The sequence below is a fragment of the Chiloscyllium punctatum genome, chromosome 12, assembly GCF_047496795.1.
Source record: "Chiloscyllium punctatum isolate Juve2018m chromosome 12, sChiPun1.3, whole genome shotgun sequence".
NCBI classification, from domain to species: Eukaryota; Metazoa; Chordata; class Chondrichthyes; order Orectolobiformes; family Hemiscylliidae; genus Chiloscyllium; species Chiloscyllium punctatum.
Genome location: NC_092750.1, coordinates 63,856,739 through 63,876,370, shown reverse-complemented (window position 1 = coordinate 63,876,370; position 19,632 = coordinate 63,856,739). Strand labels below are relative to the sequence as shown.

The 19,632-nt window shown below is 41.2% G+C and overlaps 1 protein-coding gene across 6 annotated transcripts in view; it reads left to right on the top strand.

Annotated features, from left to right (window-relative positions):
* Positions 1-19,632, top strand: part of itpr1b (inositol 1,4,5-trisphosphate receptor, type 1b) — a 521,994-nt gene that overhangs the window by 158,912 nt on the left and 343,450 nt on the right. For all 6 annotated transcript variants that reach the window (XM_072582660.1, XM_072582659.1, XM_072582663.1 and 3 more), the window contains exons 5-11: positions 1,823-1,909; positions 5,064-5,222; positions 7,460-7,558; positions 9,746-9,829; positions 10,782-10,928; positions 12,247-12,351; positions 12,445-12,489. In XM_072582660.1, the coding sequence (XP_072438761.1) occupies positions 1,823-1,909; positions 5,064-5,222; positions 7,460-7,558; positions 9,746-9,829; positions 10,782-10,928; positions 12,247-12,351; positions 12,445-12,489 (726 nt within the window). The remainder of the gene's footprint in view (positions 1-1,822; positions 1,910-5,063; positions 5,223-7,459; positions 7,559-9,745; positions 9,830-10,781; positions 10,929-12,246; positions 12,352-12,444; positions 12,490-19,632) is intronic.

The window sequence follows — 19,632 nt, the reverse complement described above, 5'->3', positions numbered from 1 at the left end:
TAACGGAGTGAACTGTTACACCATCCCTGAAAAGGCTGAAGGTTTGTTTAAAACAAGCAGAGAATCAAATGTGATAATGTGGATTATTTATCAGTTGATTCGGGATTGTCACGGAATCGTGCTGTATAACATCATATGGATGACACGCAAGTGGTGAACAGTGAGCACAAGCTCAAGTTTAATGTCAACGTTCATTAAAGGCAAGAGGTGAGCAACTTTCCAAGGAGTCAGAAGCAAGTCTTAATGAGCTTAGTGATAAAACTCGTGGAAAACTTGATACATTTGTGATTTTTGCCATTTGTCAGGCTGATCGTTTGCTGGAGCCTGGATTGTGCCAAGACTTTGAATGTACTATACAGCTTCTATGTATGGAAAGAATAAAAAACAGCTTGCTTCACTATAGCTATCTTGGAGAGGTTAATTAATCAATGACAAGAAGTTGGGATGGAGCAGGTTGATCAGTTCTGGTCTGATTTGCAGACAATTTCATGTGAAAGAGTTTACTTGGATTGTAAGTATGGTATGCGTATTATTTTTGCAATTTATCTTTGCAGTGTAGTGTGGTTTGAGTATATCTAGTTGTTAGAACTGTCTTGGGTTGTTGATATCCAGAGCAAACCCTGAAAGACCAGGGAAAGTGGGAACAAAAAGGATACACAGATTAGCTGTTTATCAGTGCACTGACATTTTTAAAAAGGAGCTCGCTGTGCACAAATTGGCTGCTGCATTTCAGGTGTTCAAACAGTCAGCCTTTCCAAAAAAAAGGTGCTTCAGGGATGCCCTGGCATCATGAAAGGAGCTTTCCAAATGCAAGTTTGCTTTCAGTCCAGTTTAAATTTAATTAAATTAAACAAGTTTTGTTTTAAAAAAAAAGATTGCAGCGCACTACATTTTCTAGGATTGTTCAAAATCAAATTTAGGTTGGAAAATTTGGAAACTCCGTTTCAACAAAAAACATCAACTGATTTTGTCCGATCAAGTGTTCAAACAACGTGCTCATTATTCATAGAGACAAGATACGCCCAACCCAACAATTAACTTCAGAAACCATTTCTCACACTATTAAAAATGACTCAGCTGTTTAAAAAAAGAAAGCAGAGAGCAACTTAGTCAACAGGACGCTAATAAGCTACACCGACACTGACCGGGCTTGGCCTCCAAGTCAAAAGGCTTGCACTTACACAGCGACTATCACAACTGCCAGATACCTGAAAGCACTTCCAAATGAACGTTGACATTAAACTTGAGCTTGTGCTCACTGTTCACCACTTGCGTGTCATCCATATGATGTTATACAGCACGATTCCGTGACAATCCCGAATCAACTGATAAATAATCCACATTATCACATTTGATTATCTGCTTGTTTTAAACAAACCTTCAGCCTTTTCAGGGATGGTGTGACAGTTCACTCCGTTACTGCTGAGTTACAAGCCTTGATGTGAACAAATGCACCCTCTTTGCTTCAACCTGGCACAAACACTTTTTTAAAAAAAAAACCTGTGACCTTACTACTGATTGCATCAAGTTTCGTGGTTTTTCCTTTGCATTTCATTCTAGTTTAATCTCCTAGCCCACCCAACGTGCTGTAGGTCAATATCTACACCTGTTTTATTAAAGAATAAATATTGGCTGAGGAAGCAGGATCGTTGAGGGAACAGTGTGGTTTGGACGAGATGGACTGAAGAGTCTCGTGCGATGCTGCTTGTTTCATGACCCAGTGTGTCAGGCATAATCGTTGTCCCCTCGGTAGAAATGCAGTGTGTTCTGGTGCTAAGTTGTACATTAGCAGCGTGTTAACATCTGCAAACTATCTCCACAGCACGCTTCGGACCTGGAAAAGAAACAGAATGAATCTGAAAACCGGAAGCTGCTCGGAACAATTATTCAATACGGCAATGTTATTCAGGCAAGTGTGATGCAGGCGAACAATATCACAGCCATTTTTTTTCATTCCTAAAGTTCATTTGCTTTCTCAGTGCTACTATTAAAGTGCTTGTAATTTTTTCAACGAACTATTATATACATTACCAAAAGAGAGCATGCTGGAAAATCTCAGCAGGTCTGGCAGCATCTGTAAGGAGAGAAAAGAGCCAACGTTTCGAGTCTAACTGACCCTTTGTCAAAGGGTCAGTTAGACTCGACGTCAGCTCTTTTCTCTCCTTACAGATGCTGCCAGACCTGCTGAGATTTTCCAGCATGTTCTCTTTTGGTTTCAGATTCCAGCATCCGCAGTAATTTGCTTTTATATACATTACTGCTCTGTTGACAGTAGTACATTAAAGTGAGCAATGTTTTTGAGGCTATGGGGAAAAAACCCCCAGCTGGAATAAACAGAAGGCCCCTCTAGAATCAAAAAAAGGGAGATTAGAGTATACCTGAAACATCATTTCATCATTTCATTGGGGCACAGCCTAGAACTGGTGTGCCTTTCTCATGACGACTGTTTGATCAATGTTAAGGTTGCCTTCACATGACCATTGTTGATGCTGGGGAGGTAATTTTCCTCTGCAACGTGTGTGCTTTCTAAACGAGACTGATCCCAATTCTGCGGGAAAGCAAGATTCCCACTGGCAGTGAAGTGGGACTCCTGACCCTGGATTTACACCACAATAAAGCCATCAGGTGTGACTTCACAGCATCTAATGTTACATTGCATTCTAAATGGTGCTGGAAAATGAAAATTAGCTGATTACATGTTTTCCCCATGCTTGCATGGGTTTCCTCTGGATGCTCTGGTTTCCTCCTGCAATCCAAATATGTGTAGCTTGGGTGGTTTGGCCATGCCAAATTAGCTTTACAGGGGTAGGGTAGTGGGGGCTGGGTCTGGTTTGGATGCTCTTCAGAGGTTTTGTGCAGACTCAATGGGCCAAATTGCGTCTCTCTGCTCTGTAGAGATTCTTTAACTCTGAGAAGGTGCCTTGGAGCAGGTTCTTGATGTATAGAGTAAGTCATTAAATACACTTTTTAGATATAAGCAGCTGGCATGGTGTGGTAAATGTCTGTGAAAATTATTTGAGCCGGGTAAAAAGCTCTCTTACCTTCTTGCTCTTATTGTCACACATGGGACTGATGAGACCCAGCCCTGAATGTGTGTAATCCTCAACGCCAGTGTCCTGCAAGACTGCAAAATCAGCACCCCACCTCCCACCCCGCCCCTACCAACAGCAACAACAACAAGGTCTGTACTTCCCCAGGAGGAGGGGGAAATTCGTCATGTCCACAAAGACACTTAACAATTTTTACAGATGTACTCTACTCTAGAAAGCATCCTATCTGGATCCATGGTGTAGCAACTGCCCTTCACAAAACTGCAAGAAACAACAGAGTTGTGAACACAGCAGTTCATCACGCAAACTAATCTTCTATCTATTGACTGCATCGAAACTTCCCACTGCCTCGAAAGCAACCAACATGATCTAAGACCCCATCCCATTCTGGTTACGCTCTTCCCCCACCCTCTTCCATCAGGCAGAAGGTTTAAAAGGTTAAATACACACACAAGCAGATTCAAGCACAGCTGCTACCCTGTTACCACTCTCTCTGTCCGTATCTTCACTATGGAACACTGTGTTCTGCTACTCTGATGCACTTGGTACAGTCTGATCTGCCTGTACATCATGCAAACCAACACCTTTTTTGTTGTCGCATGTACCAAGACAGTGAAAAAAAATCAATCAATCAAAGGGAAGCAGAGGGGGTTCAGAAGAGCGATTCAATTCAAGTAGAAATACTTTAAAAGTAAAGAATGGGCCATTAAAATTGCAAAACATCATGGAAATTGCACACAGCTGAGGTGTGGTAGGTGGCAATTAAGATGCATTCCCCTGACTTTATATGTATAAATTAGAACAGACTAACTCAAAACTTATAAAATGTGTAATGTACTTCAGATATTTGTAATCAACATGCTCATAGGTTATGCCACATCTCTGGAGCAGATGGAACTTGAACCCAGGCCACCTGACTTAGAGGTGGCAGTACGACTACCACTGTGCCCCAACAGCCCTCTCCCTTGGCGTTTGATTTCTTCACACCAATTATCAATAATATCCAGTATCCTGAATGAACTGATCCCTTGAAGACATGGATTCCATTCATACAAGAAGAACTTCTGTTACTGTTGTTTTGGTCAGTGTGCTCCCTACCTTTTCAGATATGCCAGAGAGAAGTGGTTCTGTTTGTCTTGTATTTTTATGGATTGCCACAGTTGATGAAACAAGACACTAACTGGGCATGTCGGTAAAAACAATGACTGCAGATGCTGGAAACCAGATTCTGGATTAGTGGTGCTGGAAGAGCACAGCAGTTCAGGCAGCATCCAAGTAACTTCAAAATCGACGTTTCGGGCAAAAGTTTGCCTGAAACGTCGATTTCGAAGCTACTTGGATGCTGCCTGAACTGCTGTGCTCTTCCAGCACCACTAATCCACTAAGTGGGCATGTGCCATGTGTAAAGACTGCAATTGTTTGTTGTAGATTTATCTCCAACTATCTATATTGCAGCATGAATAGGCCCTCAAACCTGCTGTGCTATTCTGTCAGATGATGATTAATCTGTACCTGAACTCTAGTTAGCCCACCCACCTTTTTGATGCTTATTCTTGATATCCTTACCCTTGTTTTATAAAGTTTGTCCACTTCAGTCCTGCAAGTTCCACTGGTCCCGGTATCAATTGCCTGGACCAGGTCACTACAGGCCAAGCACTTGTGCTGCTGACTTGACTGGGCGCCACCCCCGACCCCCAGGGCATTTGCAAACAGTGATTTCACAATCGTGTTTGCTTCTAAGAGTGCCTTAAGCTAGAGTTTAATACTTCAATGATTGCTATTGTTCTAATTCAGCTCCAGTGACTGACAGAGAAACATTGAATGTAATTGCTGCAAGGATGTGCAGTTGGTTTGAATGATGAGTTTGAGAAGGTGTCCCCTTTGAAAGTGCAGGATAATTTGGGGCTGCATTCCCTTAAATTGTGCATTTATATAACTGTATTTGTAATCTGTCTGTCGGCATACGCATGCATGTTATCCCAGTTCAGTAACATGATCTTGTGACTTTTGTAGCTGTTGCATCTGAAAAGCAATAAGTACCTGACTGTAAACAAGAGATTACCAGCCCTATTAGAGAAGAATGCTATGAGGGTTACACTGGATGCTGCTGGCAATGAAGGCTCCTGGTTTTACATCCAACCATTCTACAAGCTGCGGTCCATAGGCGACAGTGTAAGTGAAGGGAGATTTGTGTTACTTGGGGGTGAAATGGAGAATGGCATTGGGCTAAACTAAGGAATAGAATGATTTAAACAACAAAACTGACATTTATGTGAGTTGCATAGTGTGATTTTAAGATGATAAAAACATCCTAAAGCCCTTCACAGGAGCATTACAAACTGAGCTATCACGTGAGATACTAAATCCAAGGGAAAAAGTAGTACGAGACTTCTCGGGTGCGAATTCCAAAGTCAGGCTGACGAAACTGAGGTTGTAACCACAATACTGGAATGATTAAAATTGGAAGCACGCGAGGCCAGATTGAGAGGAATGCAGTTATCTATATGAGCGTGTGCACAAAAGTACAAATTAGAAGCAGGAGACCATTCAGCCCCTCAAGTCTATTCTGCTATTTAATTAGATCAAGGCTTGCCCTGAGATTCATTCATGTCTGTCCTTCACAAGAATCCGAACACCTGTCTCAAAATATTCAATGAATCTACTTGCACCAACTATGTCAGGAACTGTTCCAGATTCTTGTACTGCTGAGAATAAAATTTTCCCCATCTTTGTTTTCAATGGGCGATCATGACTGGGGGGGGAAAAAAAGCCATGACCCCCTAGTTTTAGGTTCTGCAATAAGAAGAAACCACATCTAAATGTCAAAACCCCTCAAGATCTTGAATGTTTATTCAAGTCACCTCTTGCTCTTCTAAACTGTAGCAGATAAAAGCCTAGACTGTCCCATCTTTCCTCAAGACAATCCTCACGTTGCAGGTATTATTCAAGAAAACCTTCTCTGAACTGACTTCAATGCACTTACATCTATCCTTAAATGAGATGACTTGTGTGTGGTATTCCACGTGCAGTGTCTCATATGGATAACTGAAGCGTAACCTCCCTTTTATTTTAATTCCACTCTCTGGCAAAAAAAATTATATTATCTTGTGTTGTGCCTACATTTTAAACTTGTATGATAATATGATGTCCAAATCCTTGTGTCTCCCGTAACTGCAAAGACTCCATCATTGAGATAATATACCAATTTAGACTCCCACTTGCTATTCCCTTTGCCACATCTTTGCCTGTTCACGTAACCTATCGTTGTCTTTTTGTAGCTTCCTTCTACTTACCAACTTTCATACCTGTCTTTGTGTCCACATGAAATTTAGCAATCGTATCTCTCTCCCTTTTGTCAGAATCCTTTTCAAAATGTTACTACATTTTTTTTCAGTAAGAGAAGGGACGGTTAATCCTTGAAACTACAATCAGCTTAATGATGGTCTTGGAACAGTTAGTGTAAAATATTTTTAGGGACAAAACAGACCTCCACTTGAAAAGGCATGGGTTAATTGGGGAGAGCCAGCATGGATAAAAGCAAGTTATGCCTGACTAATGCAATGGAGTGTTTTAAATAACTAAAGGTCATCGATTTGAAGTAATTAGTAATGGTCTGGAGGGAGATGAGAAATTTTGTTCTCCCAGGAGTTGTCAAGATGTGAAACGCTTTATCTGAAATGGCAGAAGCTAATTCCATAAATGATTTTAAAAGGGAGTCAGCTGAAGATGAGAAATTCAAGGCTGCAGCCAAAAGGCAGGGCTACAGGATTTAGCAAGATGAAACTTTCCACAAGCCAGTTCACAAGTTGTCATAAGGCCTCCTTTTGTGCTGTTATTGATATGGCACCAAGAAACTGCATTTAAATCTGACTGTCAACTTCTGTTTGCTTCCCCTCCCTTCTTGGATGACTCAGGAAATGTCTAAGCTTGATACCCTTTCTGATTTCTGTCTGGGTGGTGATAAATGCGCTGCAATCAACCTTGGTGCTTATAAAAAAACAGTTCTTGCTCCTGATTGCCAGTCACGTTTCTTGCAAGAGTATGTGCCTTTAGCAGCAGTATGTGCTTAGTTTCCGCATCCCTAGAGTCCAATAGCCAACAATATGCAAATACCTTGTCACAATGGCCACTTGACTTTGAAGTGACAGAGCACAGTTCAATCTTGAGAATTGTATTCAAACAAGGAGTTGTCATCTACAGACAGGGAGAGAAGAAACTTGGCAGCCGAAATAAAAGCCAGACTTGATACTCAGTAAGATATAAATCAGTTCTCTTCTGATATGATGATCTAGCCATTCATCTGAAAACCTTGATTTAAGCTTTGTATTTCATAATAAGTTGTGTGTTCTGGAGTAATGTCATAAGCATGCATACTCGTAGCCTAATTTGGCCGTTTTTCTCCCTGTAAGGTTGTGATTGGAGACAAAGTGGTATTGAACCCAGTCAATGCTGGACAGCCACTACACGCCAGCAATTGTGAACTCGTTGACAATCCTGGTTGTAAAGAGGTAAGCAGAGAACTTTCAACTTCTGCCCCAGTTTGTTACAGTAACATTGCCAAATACTTCACTTAAAATATATTACCTTCAAATGGGATATCTGTTGCATTGGCATGTGGTTAAAAACTTTGCCTCGCAAGGTAAAACAAGCAACCAAAGGAGAAACAAGTACTTGATATTCTTAATAGTGTTGTTTTGAGCACAAAATGTATTCTTGTACAACAGAAGAATTCCCTGTTCTTCTTTGTGTTGTCAAGTATGTTTAATCCCTGCTCAAATCAATGGAGATTCAAAGAAAGGATTCCAATGTATCGTGCCATCAATGCTACACTGGAATGTCAGTCAAGGTGATATGCTCAAGTCCTGAGTGGACCCTGAATCATCAACCTTTTTAAGTTTTGAGTATTTTGAAGTGACTTGAGCAGATATTAATGATATACTTCAGGGCACTTGGACCTAAAATGTGTGTAGCTTACAATAAATTCTATCGTGAGCTGATCTCCGCTGCACCTGTGTTCAGAAAATGTGCTGCATCTTTCCAATTAGTGCATGTGGCTTAGGGTAGAGTATCATTATCTGAGGTGAGTGGTGTTCTTCCAACGCTAAGCCAGTTGAAACGAAGCACTAATTCTTGTTGACAAGTTTATTCACAGCTTCAACATCACCTATCTCTCTTCCCTAAATATCACCTGGTGTCCCAGCAGTCTAAGTGCTCCAAGTGCTTAATGATGTCCTTCCTATCCGTATCTTAACAACATTATTAACATGCCATCAACAAGTAGCATGCAGAGATTAACAGTACGCTGTTTTGCTTTCACTTCGGTTCTACTACTTAGTTGATTTATCTGCAATTGATGCTACGGAACCAAATTTCAGTTTGCATTGGAAGAGGTTTATGACTCTCTTGTCGTCGTCAGGGCAATGTCTTGAAGAATCAGTCAGCCTTACTACAAGTTTGGCAGCTAAATGCCAGTCATTATTTACTTGGTGCATTCTCCAGTTTGCTGGCAAAGTTTTTGTGCTGTTTCTATGCTTTCAATAGTACTGGCAGGGGTCCAGGAGAATACCCTACATATCCAAGAATCACATGCCTATTAATGAGATTTGCATCATACAATCATGAGTTAGGAACAGGAGTAGGCCATTCAGTCCATTAAGCTTGTTGCCTTTCAGTTACCCCATTCTTGACCCGACCCTGACCAAAGTTGCTGGAGGAGAATCGAAGGATACCTCTGGGTTACTGGGGAAACAGTGATCTACCATGCCCACACCTTTTTCCCCCCTCACCTTCATCCAAGACCCAAAAGGATCCTTCTGCCTCCGGCAGAGATTTTCCTGCACATCCAAATACCTCATCTGCTATGCTGTTGCTCTCTAATGTGGTCCCTCTACACTGGGGAGGCAGGATGTCAACTCTTGGAACATTCCAGGGAACATCTCTGGAACATGCACACCACTGCCCTGTGGCTGACCACTTCAACTCTTTCCCCCCAACCCCCCCACCTCCCCACCTCCCCACCTCCAATTCTGCCAAGGGCCTGCAAGTCCTGGGCCACCTCCACCATCAAAGCCTAGCCACCTTACCTTACGCCTGGAGGACTTCTGCCTTGGGACTTCCAACCATGTGGCATCAATGTTGATTTCACCATTTTCCTCATCTCCCTTCCCGTCCCCTTATCCCAGATCCAATCCTCCAACTTGACACCACTCTCTTGAACTGTCCCACCTGTCCATTTTCTCTCCTACCTATCCGCTCCGCCCTCCCCTCTGACCAATCACCCTCACCCCCCCCCACCTGCATTTGCCTATCGCTTTCCCTGCTACCTCACCACCACCTCCTTCCTATTTATCTCCCAGCCCCCTACATGCACACATTCTTGATAAACGGCTTATGCCTGAAACGCCAATTCTCATGCTCCTCTGATGTTGCCTGACCTGTGCTTTTCCAGTGCCACACTTGTGACTCTATACCCTGTGTTCCCAGAAGACTTATTACACATTAATTTTGTTAACTTTAGAGTACTTGTTGATAGACAAAGTGATACAGGGCAAGCAAAGACTCGTATGTTGGCCAGTAGAGTGTAGTTTTACAATTGTGTTGTTTTTACTTTGGCATTTTGAAGTTGCTCATCGAATGTACTCTATTTTAATAATGGCTAGACAAAACATGTCATTCTGTGTTTTTTCTCATTCTAGGTCAACTCTGTGAATTGCAACACTAGTTGGAAAATTGTTCTTTTCATGAAATGGAGTGATAATAAGGAAGATATTTTGAAAGGGGTGAGAACCAATTTACAACGTTTTAAATATACAGTGCTTGAAATTGATCTAAAGCGTTGCTGTCATCCATTTTCAAGTAGAGATTGTCTGGATTGTTTTTTTTTCTCTCACCCCCATCCCTCCTTCGCTGAAGGGAAGCCTGTACCTGAACAACTAAACAAGCAGCTGTTTAGAATGTTGCTCAAATGGCTTTAAGTGTTACTACTAATGACATGAATTGGCTGATGTATAAAAAAACAAAATGCAATTACAGCCAGGTCTGACTGTTCTTCAGCAGGATAGTAGTATCTTAAGGAAAGGGAGAAATTGGATTATTTTCTCCTGCATTTCTAATATCAAATTATATTGCCTACTATAACCAGTTAAACTGGATCTTTCACAACTTCAGGTCATTTTTGAAAGCTTTTTATGCCCAATGAAGTACTTGTGAGCTATTATCAATACCATAGCATAAGGAAACAGCAGACAGTTTGCAAAGAGCAAGGCCTAATGAATAATCTGTTCTAGTAATGACTTTGGAGGGACAATCACAGGACATCCCTGCGTTTATTGTGATACTAGTGCTATTGTTATACCTACCAGAGAGCGCTCATAGGGCCTTCGTTTGACACACCATTCCTTGAGATGGCTTTTCAGTAAGTACAACATTCCTACAGTATTTGACTGAAGCATCTGTCTAAATGCTGTCAATGTTTATGAATTATGACTTGAATCCATGACCTTTGAGTCGTGGACCAGGATGCTACTCACTGAGCCATGGCTGATTCCCTACTACAGGTTTGCCTGCACTTTCAGTATTATGACATGTCATGTACTCAAAGGCATGGCTGTCGCTTTTGTCCCTAAGAACTTTCAACCTTAGTTTAAAGGTAGCTCATCCCAGTCTTCTCTGTGAAAGTTAATGGAACTATCCAGCAAGGTATAAATGGCAATACTTTTCTGTCTCCTTAAGGGTGATGTTGTGAGATTATTTCATGCTGAGCAGGAGAAGTTTCTGACCTGCGATGAGTATCGCAAGAAACAGTACGTATTCCTCCGGACCACTGGCCGACAATCTGCAACATCAGCAACAAGCTCCAAAGCATTATGGGAGGTTGAGGTAAGCTATTTTGTCTTAGAACTCAAACTCTGCTTTTAAAAAGGCAGGTATTTGGGTCTGTATTGAATTGTAACATCTTACCTTCTGGTATTTGTTTGAGTTAGATTTGGCCAACTGTGAATCAGCCAAATGGGTTTACACTGCAAAATCCAGCTCCCTTATCCTGATTAGTCAAATTGGTGACCTGCAAAAAGCTCCTGAAGGATCCCAATTATCTGGTTTGCATTTGCTGTTCTCTTTTTGAACTGCCTGAGTGGTTTTCCCTTTGATTTTAAACCAACTATGGGGAGAAAATTGCAATATGGCATCATTTTTTATCCTTAGGCTGTCCTAAAGTTGGTCGTGGTCAGTGAGAGGCGTGAAGTGATGCATTGTAGGAATGGGGCGCACTTTTTTTTGTGCATGTCATTTGCGACAGGGCTATGATAAGCTGACAAATATAACCTCTTGTCACATTTCATGCTCAGAGTACTGGATTATATATTGCCACTTCTGATGATTCAGCACAAACAGATGTTAAAAGTAAAATTTACCAAAAATTAAACTCACTTGCTCCAAATGATCTTGATCTATTAATCTTTCTACTGTGTACCCATCTATTAGAGGGACTGTTGAATGTTTTACTTTTAAAAATTCTGAGCTGATAAAGGAGAATAAACACAGAGGCTGTCTGTATCTTCACTGTCAGGTTCCAACTCTGTCCAAATCCATTACTGAGTTGCAACATTGACGTGATATTGGGTTCTTGAACTTCTGGAATTAGATTAGATTACTTAGTGTGGAAACAGGCCCTTTGGCCCAACAAGTCCACACCGACCCGCCGAAGCGCAACCCACTCAGACCCATTCCCCGACATTTACCCCTTCAACTCACACTACGGGCAATTTAGCACGGGCAATTTAGCATAGCCAATTCACCTAACCTGCACATTTTTGGACTGTGGAAGGACACTGGGAGAATGTGCAAACTCTACCCAGTCAGTCGCCTGAGGTGAGAATTGAACCTGGGTCTCTGGTGCTGTGAGGCAGCAGTGCTAACCACTGTGCCACCCACATAAATTACTTAAACATTTTGGAAAGAATTTTTGATAACAAAACTCTGCTTGTAACCTCCAGTCATCCCAAAATATTCAACAACGAAAGCAAGCACTGCTGAAGTGTAGCGATGGTTATAATGTCAATCTGCAATCTGGAGATTGCAAACCCAATTGCAAGCAAATGGAGTTGGGAACATGGTCTCTGTTTACTTTGTAAGGGCCTTAGTGAATCAATATAAAAGCAACGGAAGAGAATGAAGTTCTATGTGTCCTCCATTGCAGGTAGTTCAGCATGACCCATGTCGTGGAGGAGCTGGACATTGGAACAGCCTCTTCAGGTTCAAACACTTGGCCACTGGAAACTATTTGGCTGCTGAGGTTGGCGATGTGAGTGTGTTTTTTTTTTTGCTTAAATTTTTATGTTGTGAAATAAGTCACCTGCATTTCTCCAATACCTAACACTACCTTTTGTGTTTCCAGGCAAACCCGGATTACCAAGAAGATTGTCAAGACTCCCGCTCTTCGGTAGGTGATATTCAGGGCACTGAAGTTATTGAAGTTTGGGGTTTTCTATTGTAATAGTTCATTTGAGTGATGTTTGTGCAAATATCTAATGTTTTAGACCTTACCTGATCATGTGCACTTTATCGCCTCCCACCTTTACTTAGCCATGCTAAGATATGGAGTATTAATGTTTTGAGCCAATTATGATGTTTTTCATGAATTTCAATGATGAGCAGCAGGCAGAATACTAACTGTTCATTATACCTCAAAATTACAGCATTGTCTTCATTTATAAATAAGAGAAATCAAAAAAAGTTTTAAAGTTAATTTTGCAGATGGTTTCCCTTCAGAGGGAGTATAGGGAAATGTTGCAAAATAAAGGATACAACTGTAAAAGGTGTGAGAGACAGGGACCTGAGGTAGAGGTTCATTTGTTATTGCAATTGGGAGGACTGGATGAGAAACTGGTTTATAAAAGCATATAGCATCCTAGAATTTATTAATAGGGGCTTAGAGTGCCACAATAAAGAGATTATATTGAACTCATAAGACATTGATTGATTTGGTTTTAGCTAGAATATTGCATCTAGTTCTGGGTGACTCCCTTAGGAAGAATGTGAAAGCATTATCTGCATTCTAATAACTCTTTCACAGGAACCTTTCCAGGGATGAGGGACCTCAATTGTGAAGATAGATTGCCCAAGTTCAGATTGTTTTTCTCCTTGGAGAATAGAAAGCTGATAGCAGATTTGAGAGATCCAATATTGCAAGGGCTCGGGATAGATTCGTGATTGGGAGAAAACTGTTCCCCCTCATAAAGGGATCAAAAATGAGAATATACAGATTTAGAATTGGTGTAAGAGGCAAAGGTGACATGAGGGAAGTCTCTTTTCATCTGTTTAAAAATTAGCATGCAGTAAGTGAGGGTGAGGTGGAGGCAGGTTCTGTCAAAGTAGTTTAAAAGAATTGGACTGTTGCCTAAAAAGGAAGAATGTTCAGGGTTTTGGGGAGAGGAGGGAGCGTAGCACCAAGTGAAATGTACTTTTGCAGAGCTGGTGCTGACACATTAGGCTGAATGGCCTCATTCTGAATATAATAATTCTGTGAACTCTTTTTCTATTAGCTGATTGCATTCCATGTAATCCTGGTACAGATTTGGGGCATGAGGTGCAGGGGAAAAAGGGAGAGAGTCTGTTTTATAGAATGAGAAATGATGACTAGGAACTTGCTGCTCACAGGATTGTTTGACTTCTAAAGAGGTGGATGGATGCTCAATGTTTGAGAAGACTGGGGTCTGAGTAGGGAAATGGAACTGAATGGAATCTTCTGCTGGGAGGTGGCAAAGAACATCAGTCACATGGCTTCTTTCTGTGCCATAAGTGAGACTGTAGCTCAAACATAAGGTGGAATTATCTGGTATTCAACATACATTGCCTGAAAAGTTGATGAAGCAGATTCAGTACTGGCAGTCGAAATGGAACTGGATAATTTAATACTGCATTCAGTTCTGGCCTGTCCGCTATAGGAGGAATGTTGTTTAACTTGAAGGGTTCAGAAAAGATTTGCAAAGATGTTGCTGGGATTGGAGGGTTGGAACTATGGGGAGAGGCTGAATAGCAGGCTGGGGCTATATTTCCTGGAGCATTGGAGGCTGAGGTGTGACCTTTATAGAGGATTATAAAATCCATGAGGGGCACGGATAGGGTGAAATAGCCAAGGTTGTTTTTCCCTAGGTTGGGGGGAACCCAAAATTAGAGGCCATAGGTTGAAGGTGAGAGGAGAAATATTTGAAAGGGATCTCAGGGGTAACTTTTTCACATAGAAGGTGATAGATGAATGGAAATGAACTGTCAGAGGTAGTGGAGGTGTGTACAATTACAATATTTAAAAAGAATTGCATTGGTATATGAATAAGAAGGGTTTGGAGAGATATGGGCCAAATGCTGGCAAATGGGATTAGGTCAGATTGGGACGTTTGGTTGGCATGGATGCATTAGACTGAAGGGTGTGTTTCTGTGCTGTATGACTATATGACTCTCGGGGGGGAAAAAAAACCTGGGAGAGAAATTAGTTGAGCAGAGGTAATTAGAAAGCTCTGTCAAAGACCCAGTGTCCCAAGTGGCTTCATGCTGCATTGCATGATTTAACGATCAGAGAATTATGGCCTGCTTATTTAGTAAAGGATGGGAAGATGAAGTGGAACAATTCAAAGTTCATATCTATGTTAACTCTCCCCACCCCCTCACCTCACCGATCCCTACCAAAGCCTCCATCTGACCATTTTCCTTATTTTGTGTTGCACGCAAAGCTTGGTGAGGAGCTGACAAAGACTCTCTCACTGTCTTGTGACAGCACCAGTGTATTGCCAATCAAGTTTAATGACCAGAAGCAGCCTGTTTCTGATACTGTTTGCCAACCATGGCTTATTTGTGGTACTTGAGTGGAAATGAGTTCATGGCACTAAGCTTAGAGGTGGGCATTAGTATGTGTTTTGGTGTAGATTTGAAGATTTTCACTTTTGCAGTTTCAGATTTTCATTTTCCAATTTCAGAAAATGTTAAACTGAGGGAAGCATTGCGGTTGACCAAAGTGCTGTCATTAGTGAGCATCCCTAACTATACATATGCTTTTGGTAGTGGGGCTCACGTAATAGCAATTACGTTCCATTAAGTTTTCTTCCTTTCCAAACTCCCTAGCAACTAGACCCAGGGAGAGATGTAAGCATTTCTACCCTGTTTGGCATGAACAAAGCTGTATTTCCCTTCTAGTGAAATATAAAATTGCAGCAGCAGGGGGAGTATTTGTACTGCACTGTCCTTCTCCTCCCCTTTCCTCTTGCTTGTGCTTCCCTACCAAATCTCTTTCAATAGCAACGTAATCTGTACTGGCTGGCTGAAATCTGTATTTTACAAGTCCACATGTTTTAGCAGACTTATGACAATTCTGTCTATTAGTTACCTGGGGTGCGTAAAACTACTGGGCAAGATGGTAAACTGGTTTATTAAAAATTGTCAGGGCAGTTGGCACTGAATTGTGATGGCAATACAAAAATCAGAATTGATTATTTTTATGATTTATTAACTAAATAAGCTGTAATGGGGGCAAAAAGTGGCACAAATATGGATGTTTCAGTGACAGATAAGGGCACACATTAATTTTGCAGTGTTTCCTTAATTTATGGAATATGAATGAAGGGTCTACTGAATTCTACATTTGACAGTCCATAGAATATATGTTGTCAACTTGAATTTCTTAAATTCTTTATCATTTAATACGCTATTCACCAGTTGCATGAACTGGATTGTGGCCTTATCTGTTCGTTCCATATATTTGTGGAATGGTCTCTGGGTCGGTCTCTCTCTCTCTTTTTTTTAAAATACACAATTTTATCATGCATTAACGTTTGTGTGGTTGTGACCGTGGGAGGTGGGATTCTAGGGAGATTTAGAAATATAACAAATTCCTGGAATTTTAAAGGAACAAAGTACGGGTTGAAGATTCATTGCTACTGCCATCAGACATTTGGATGTTTGCCCAAGGGAAGGACATTCAAAATCAAGTAGTGTTCTTGCAGTTATTTTAGAGACTTAGACTTTTTTCTCATCCAATGTGAGCATATGGTGGGTTGAGTGAAATTTGAATGCTGTATATGAATTATATTTAAAATGAGGATTTCTCATTCACTTTTGCCGAGAAACTCAGTGGGTAATCCTGATGTTTATATCATGCTGTACATGATACAAACATCAGGATTACCCACTATCATGTTGTACGTGATGCGAACATCAGGATTACCCACTGAGTTTCTAGGCAAAAGTGAACGAGAAATCCCCATTTTAAATATAATTCATATACAGCAGTCAAATTTCACTCAACCCACCATATGCTCACATTGGATGAGAAAAAAGTCCACGTTGTTGTGGCCCAGGTTTAACATGTGTTTATGAGCTCCCAATTCCACTAAGCTTCAAATTTAAAATGTGTTGTGTATTTCCCTCTTCCAGTCTCTATAACCACCTTAAGCCCATAACCCTGCTCCTTTCTGAACACTCTCTCCCAATGTCAACCTCCTGTTCATTCTGTCTCCCTTTGCCTGATCATTGGTGAATGTGCCTCGTTGTCAAGCACATGCCCTTGAATGCCCTCCTTAGACCTCTCCATCTCTTCCCGTCACTTGAACTTTTTATTTGTAGCCTCCTTTAAAAGTAGATTCTGCTTCCAAGCATTTGATGGCATTTATGAGCATCTCCTTTAGCATTGTGCTCATTTTTATTTCCTCTTTCATCTCCTGTAACACCTGAGGGATGATTGTCTAGATGCTAACTGATTTGTGAATATTGGTCAAGTGTCCCAAGATCTTGTTCAGATATGTCATGAGATCTGACCTGGCAAGTTTCACTTATGTATAATTAAGCAGGGCATTTGAGTGTGTAACAGTGACCTTGCACTGTTTACCATGCTGAACATTGAGTTTTGTTTTATTTTTGTTGCTGACTTCTTTGTGAAGCTTTAAAACATTATTAAAAATCCTCCAGAATATATTCTTATGCTTAAAACTTTTGTCATAACAAGCATTGATTAACCAGGCTCCATGTTTAACTGATCATTCTCCCTTTCTTCCGACACCAGCACAATGCCACCATCAAACACCCCTTCTGCTCCCCTCTTCTAGTCCATTCCTGAAGGACCACTCCCTCTATGGTATGCCAGCTACCTCTCTGTCACACACAATTCCCCTCCTCCTTCATGTGACACCTGCCCAAGCAGGCACAATGATACCACACCTGCCCCTTCAGTCATGCCCTTTCCTTCCCATTGTCCAGTACTCCAAATGCTGCTCCTTCCAGGTGAAACGGGGATTTTTTCCCCCACTTTTTATATGGTACTTTCTGCTCATGATGCAGTCTCTTTGAAACTAGGGAGATTAAAGTCTTAGCAAGGGACTTTCTTTTAGTGGAACATCTCCAGTGGTCCACATATGAGTCATTTGAGATGTACAACATGGAAGTAACCCTTTTGTCCAACTCACCCATGCTAAACAGATTTTCTAAATTCATCTAGTCCCATTTCCAGCACTTGGTCCATACCCTTCAACCTTTCCTATCCATGTACCCATCCAGATGCCTTTTAAACATGTAATTGTACTAGCTTCTTCCATACACGCACCACCCTCTGTGTGCCCCTTTTTAGGCACCTTTTTAAGTCTTTTTCCCCTTCAACCTAAACCTATACCCTCTAGTTCTGGACTCCCCGAACCCAAGGAAAAGACCCTATCCATATGCCCCTCATGATTTTATGAACTTCCTAGAAGGTTACCTCTCAGCCTCCAATGCTGCAGGGGAAACAGCCCCAGCGTATTCAGTCTCTCTTTATAGCTCAAACCCTGCTGGCAATACACTTGTAAGTCTTTTCTGAATTTTTAAGTTTCACAACATTCTTCCCGTAGGAGGGAGACTAAAATTGCACACAATATTCCAATAGTGACTTAACCAATGCTCTGTAGAGCCACAACGTGTCCTCCCAATTCCTATACTCAATGCTCTGCCCAATAAAGGAAAGCATGCTTCTGGTTGCCTTTCTGTTATTACTGTGTCACTTCCATTACAATCTCTTACTCCTCGCCCTCCTACAGTGTTACAACTGAATCTCAAACACCTCATTATACACTTCATAACCATAATAGACTCAACAATGAGTTCAAAACTTTCAGTTTGTACTAATGCTCCCATTTTATTTGAACACTAGCTCTTAGTAATCACTTTGCTATTGTCAATTACACATCTTCCAGCTGTACCACCTTTTCTCTTGTCACATGGTCATTTGCCTTGTACCACTTTATCCTTTTGCCTCTTCGACTCTCTTGCCTTAAGCCTGTTACAGTCTTTCCCTCTTATTTATTTGTCCCCTTGTCAGTATCTATATTCGCTCAAAGCATGTTACAGCTCCAATTCCTTTCCAACATTTCCTGATTTTTGACATTTGATTTATTTTGCTTTTGAATAAACTATTACCTTTGTGTTGACTGTTTTAAGGCAAGCCTGGGGTTATCTGATGGGATAAAATGTCCAAAAAAAAACACATACTGTTTGGTATCATGCCAGATGCATATCTAATTAATCTTTTTGCTAGACCTTGAACTAGCTATCACCAGCCCATCATATGACTGCTGTTATAAAGGGTACACAAGTACAAGCTCTGGATTACATGGAGAACTTGTACAGCGGAAGTAAATTATCATTTGGCACAATTGAAAGCAGTATTATTGATCTTAGCAGTTCTGGTTTGTCAGGCAGATCTTCCAGGCAGCTGCAAGGTTAACTGCTAACTTTGAACAAAGTGCAAAGTGTATTAGGTTTAAAACAAAATCCAGGCTTGACTATTGAGAGTCTGTGTTCAGATGTTTGCTTGGTGTATTGCAAATTTACTGCCATACTATGGCTTGTGCTTCTTGTTGGAAACTGTTTGGTGTGAGGGTAACACCTGAGGTTGAGAAGTAGAGTTTGGCTGGATAGTATTAGGAGGAGAGTGCTATTGCAGCCCTCCCCTGAGTCTGTTCCATCATGCTGCCATCTCTGGTTGTTCTGCTGTGCTAATGGGACAGGGCATGCCACAGGGACAATGGCGATGGTAGTGTCTGGGGCATGAGGATTCTCCTGAAAAATCACTGTCAGGCTGTTGCTCGACTCCCAGGTGTTGTTAAGAAGGACGTTTGAAAGTTGACAAGTCTTAGTTTGCTATTGTCATTTCTGGTGTCTAGGTTGATGCCAGTTGGTCCATAATTCTCTTAAAGCTTGATTATAAGTAAATGAATTGTTTGGTCCAATGACATCGCTGTAGTTCTAGAATTATATATAGGCCAAATCAACAAAAGGTACAGCAGTTTTTCTTCCCTGAGTGCTATTCATGACCAGGTGGGGTTTATGACAATAGCATAAGCTATGTGGCCTCGATTGGGCCCAACATATGTTTTTGGTAACAGGAATTGTCCATTGAATTCAAATTTTATGATTTGTTGTAGGATTCAAACCAGGGGCCCCTGAACACCTAAGTCTCTCCAATGTTGACAATACCACTACACCATTGCTTCACATATATGGAGATAACATGAAACAATGGCATTGAAGATGGCCAGCCATGATATTGCATGGAGAAAGTGAGGACTGC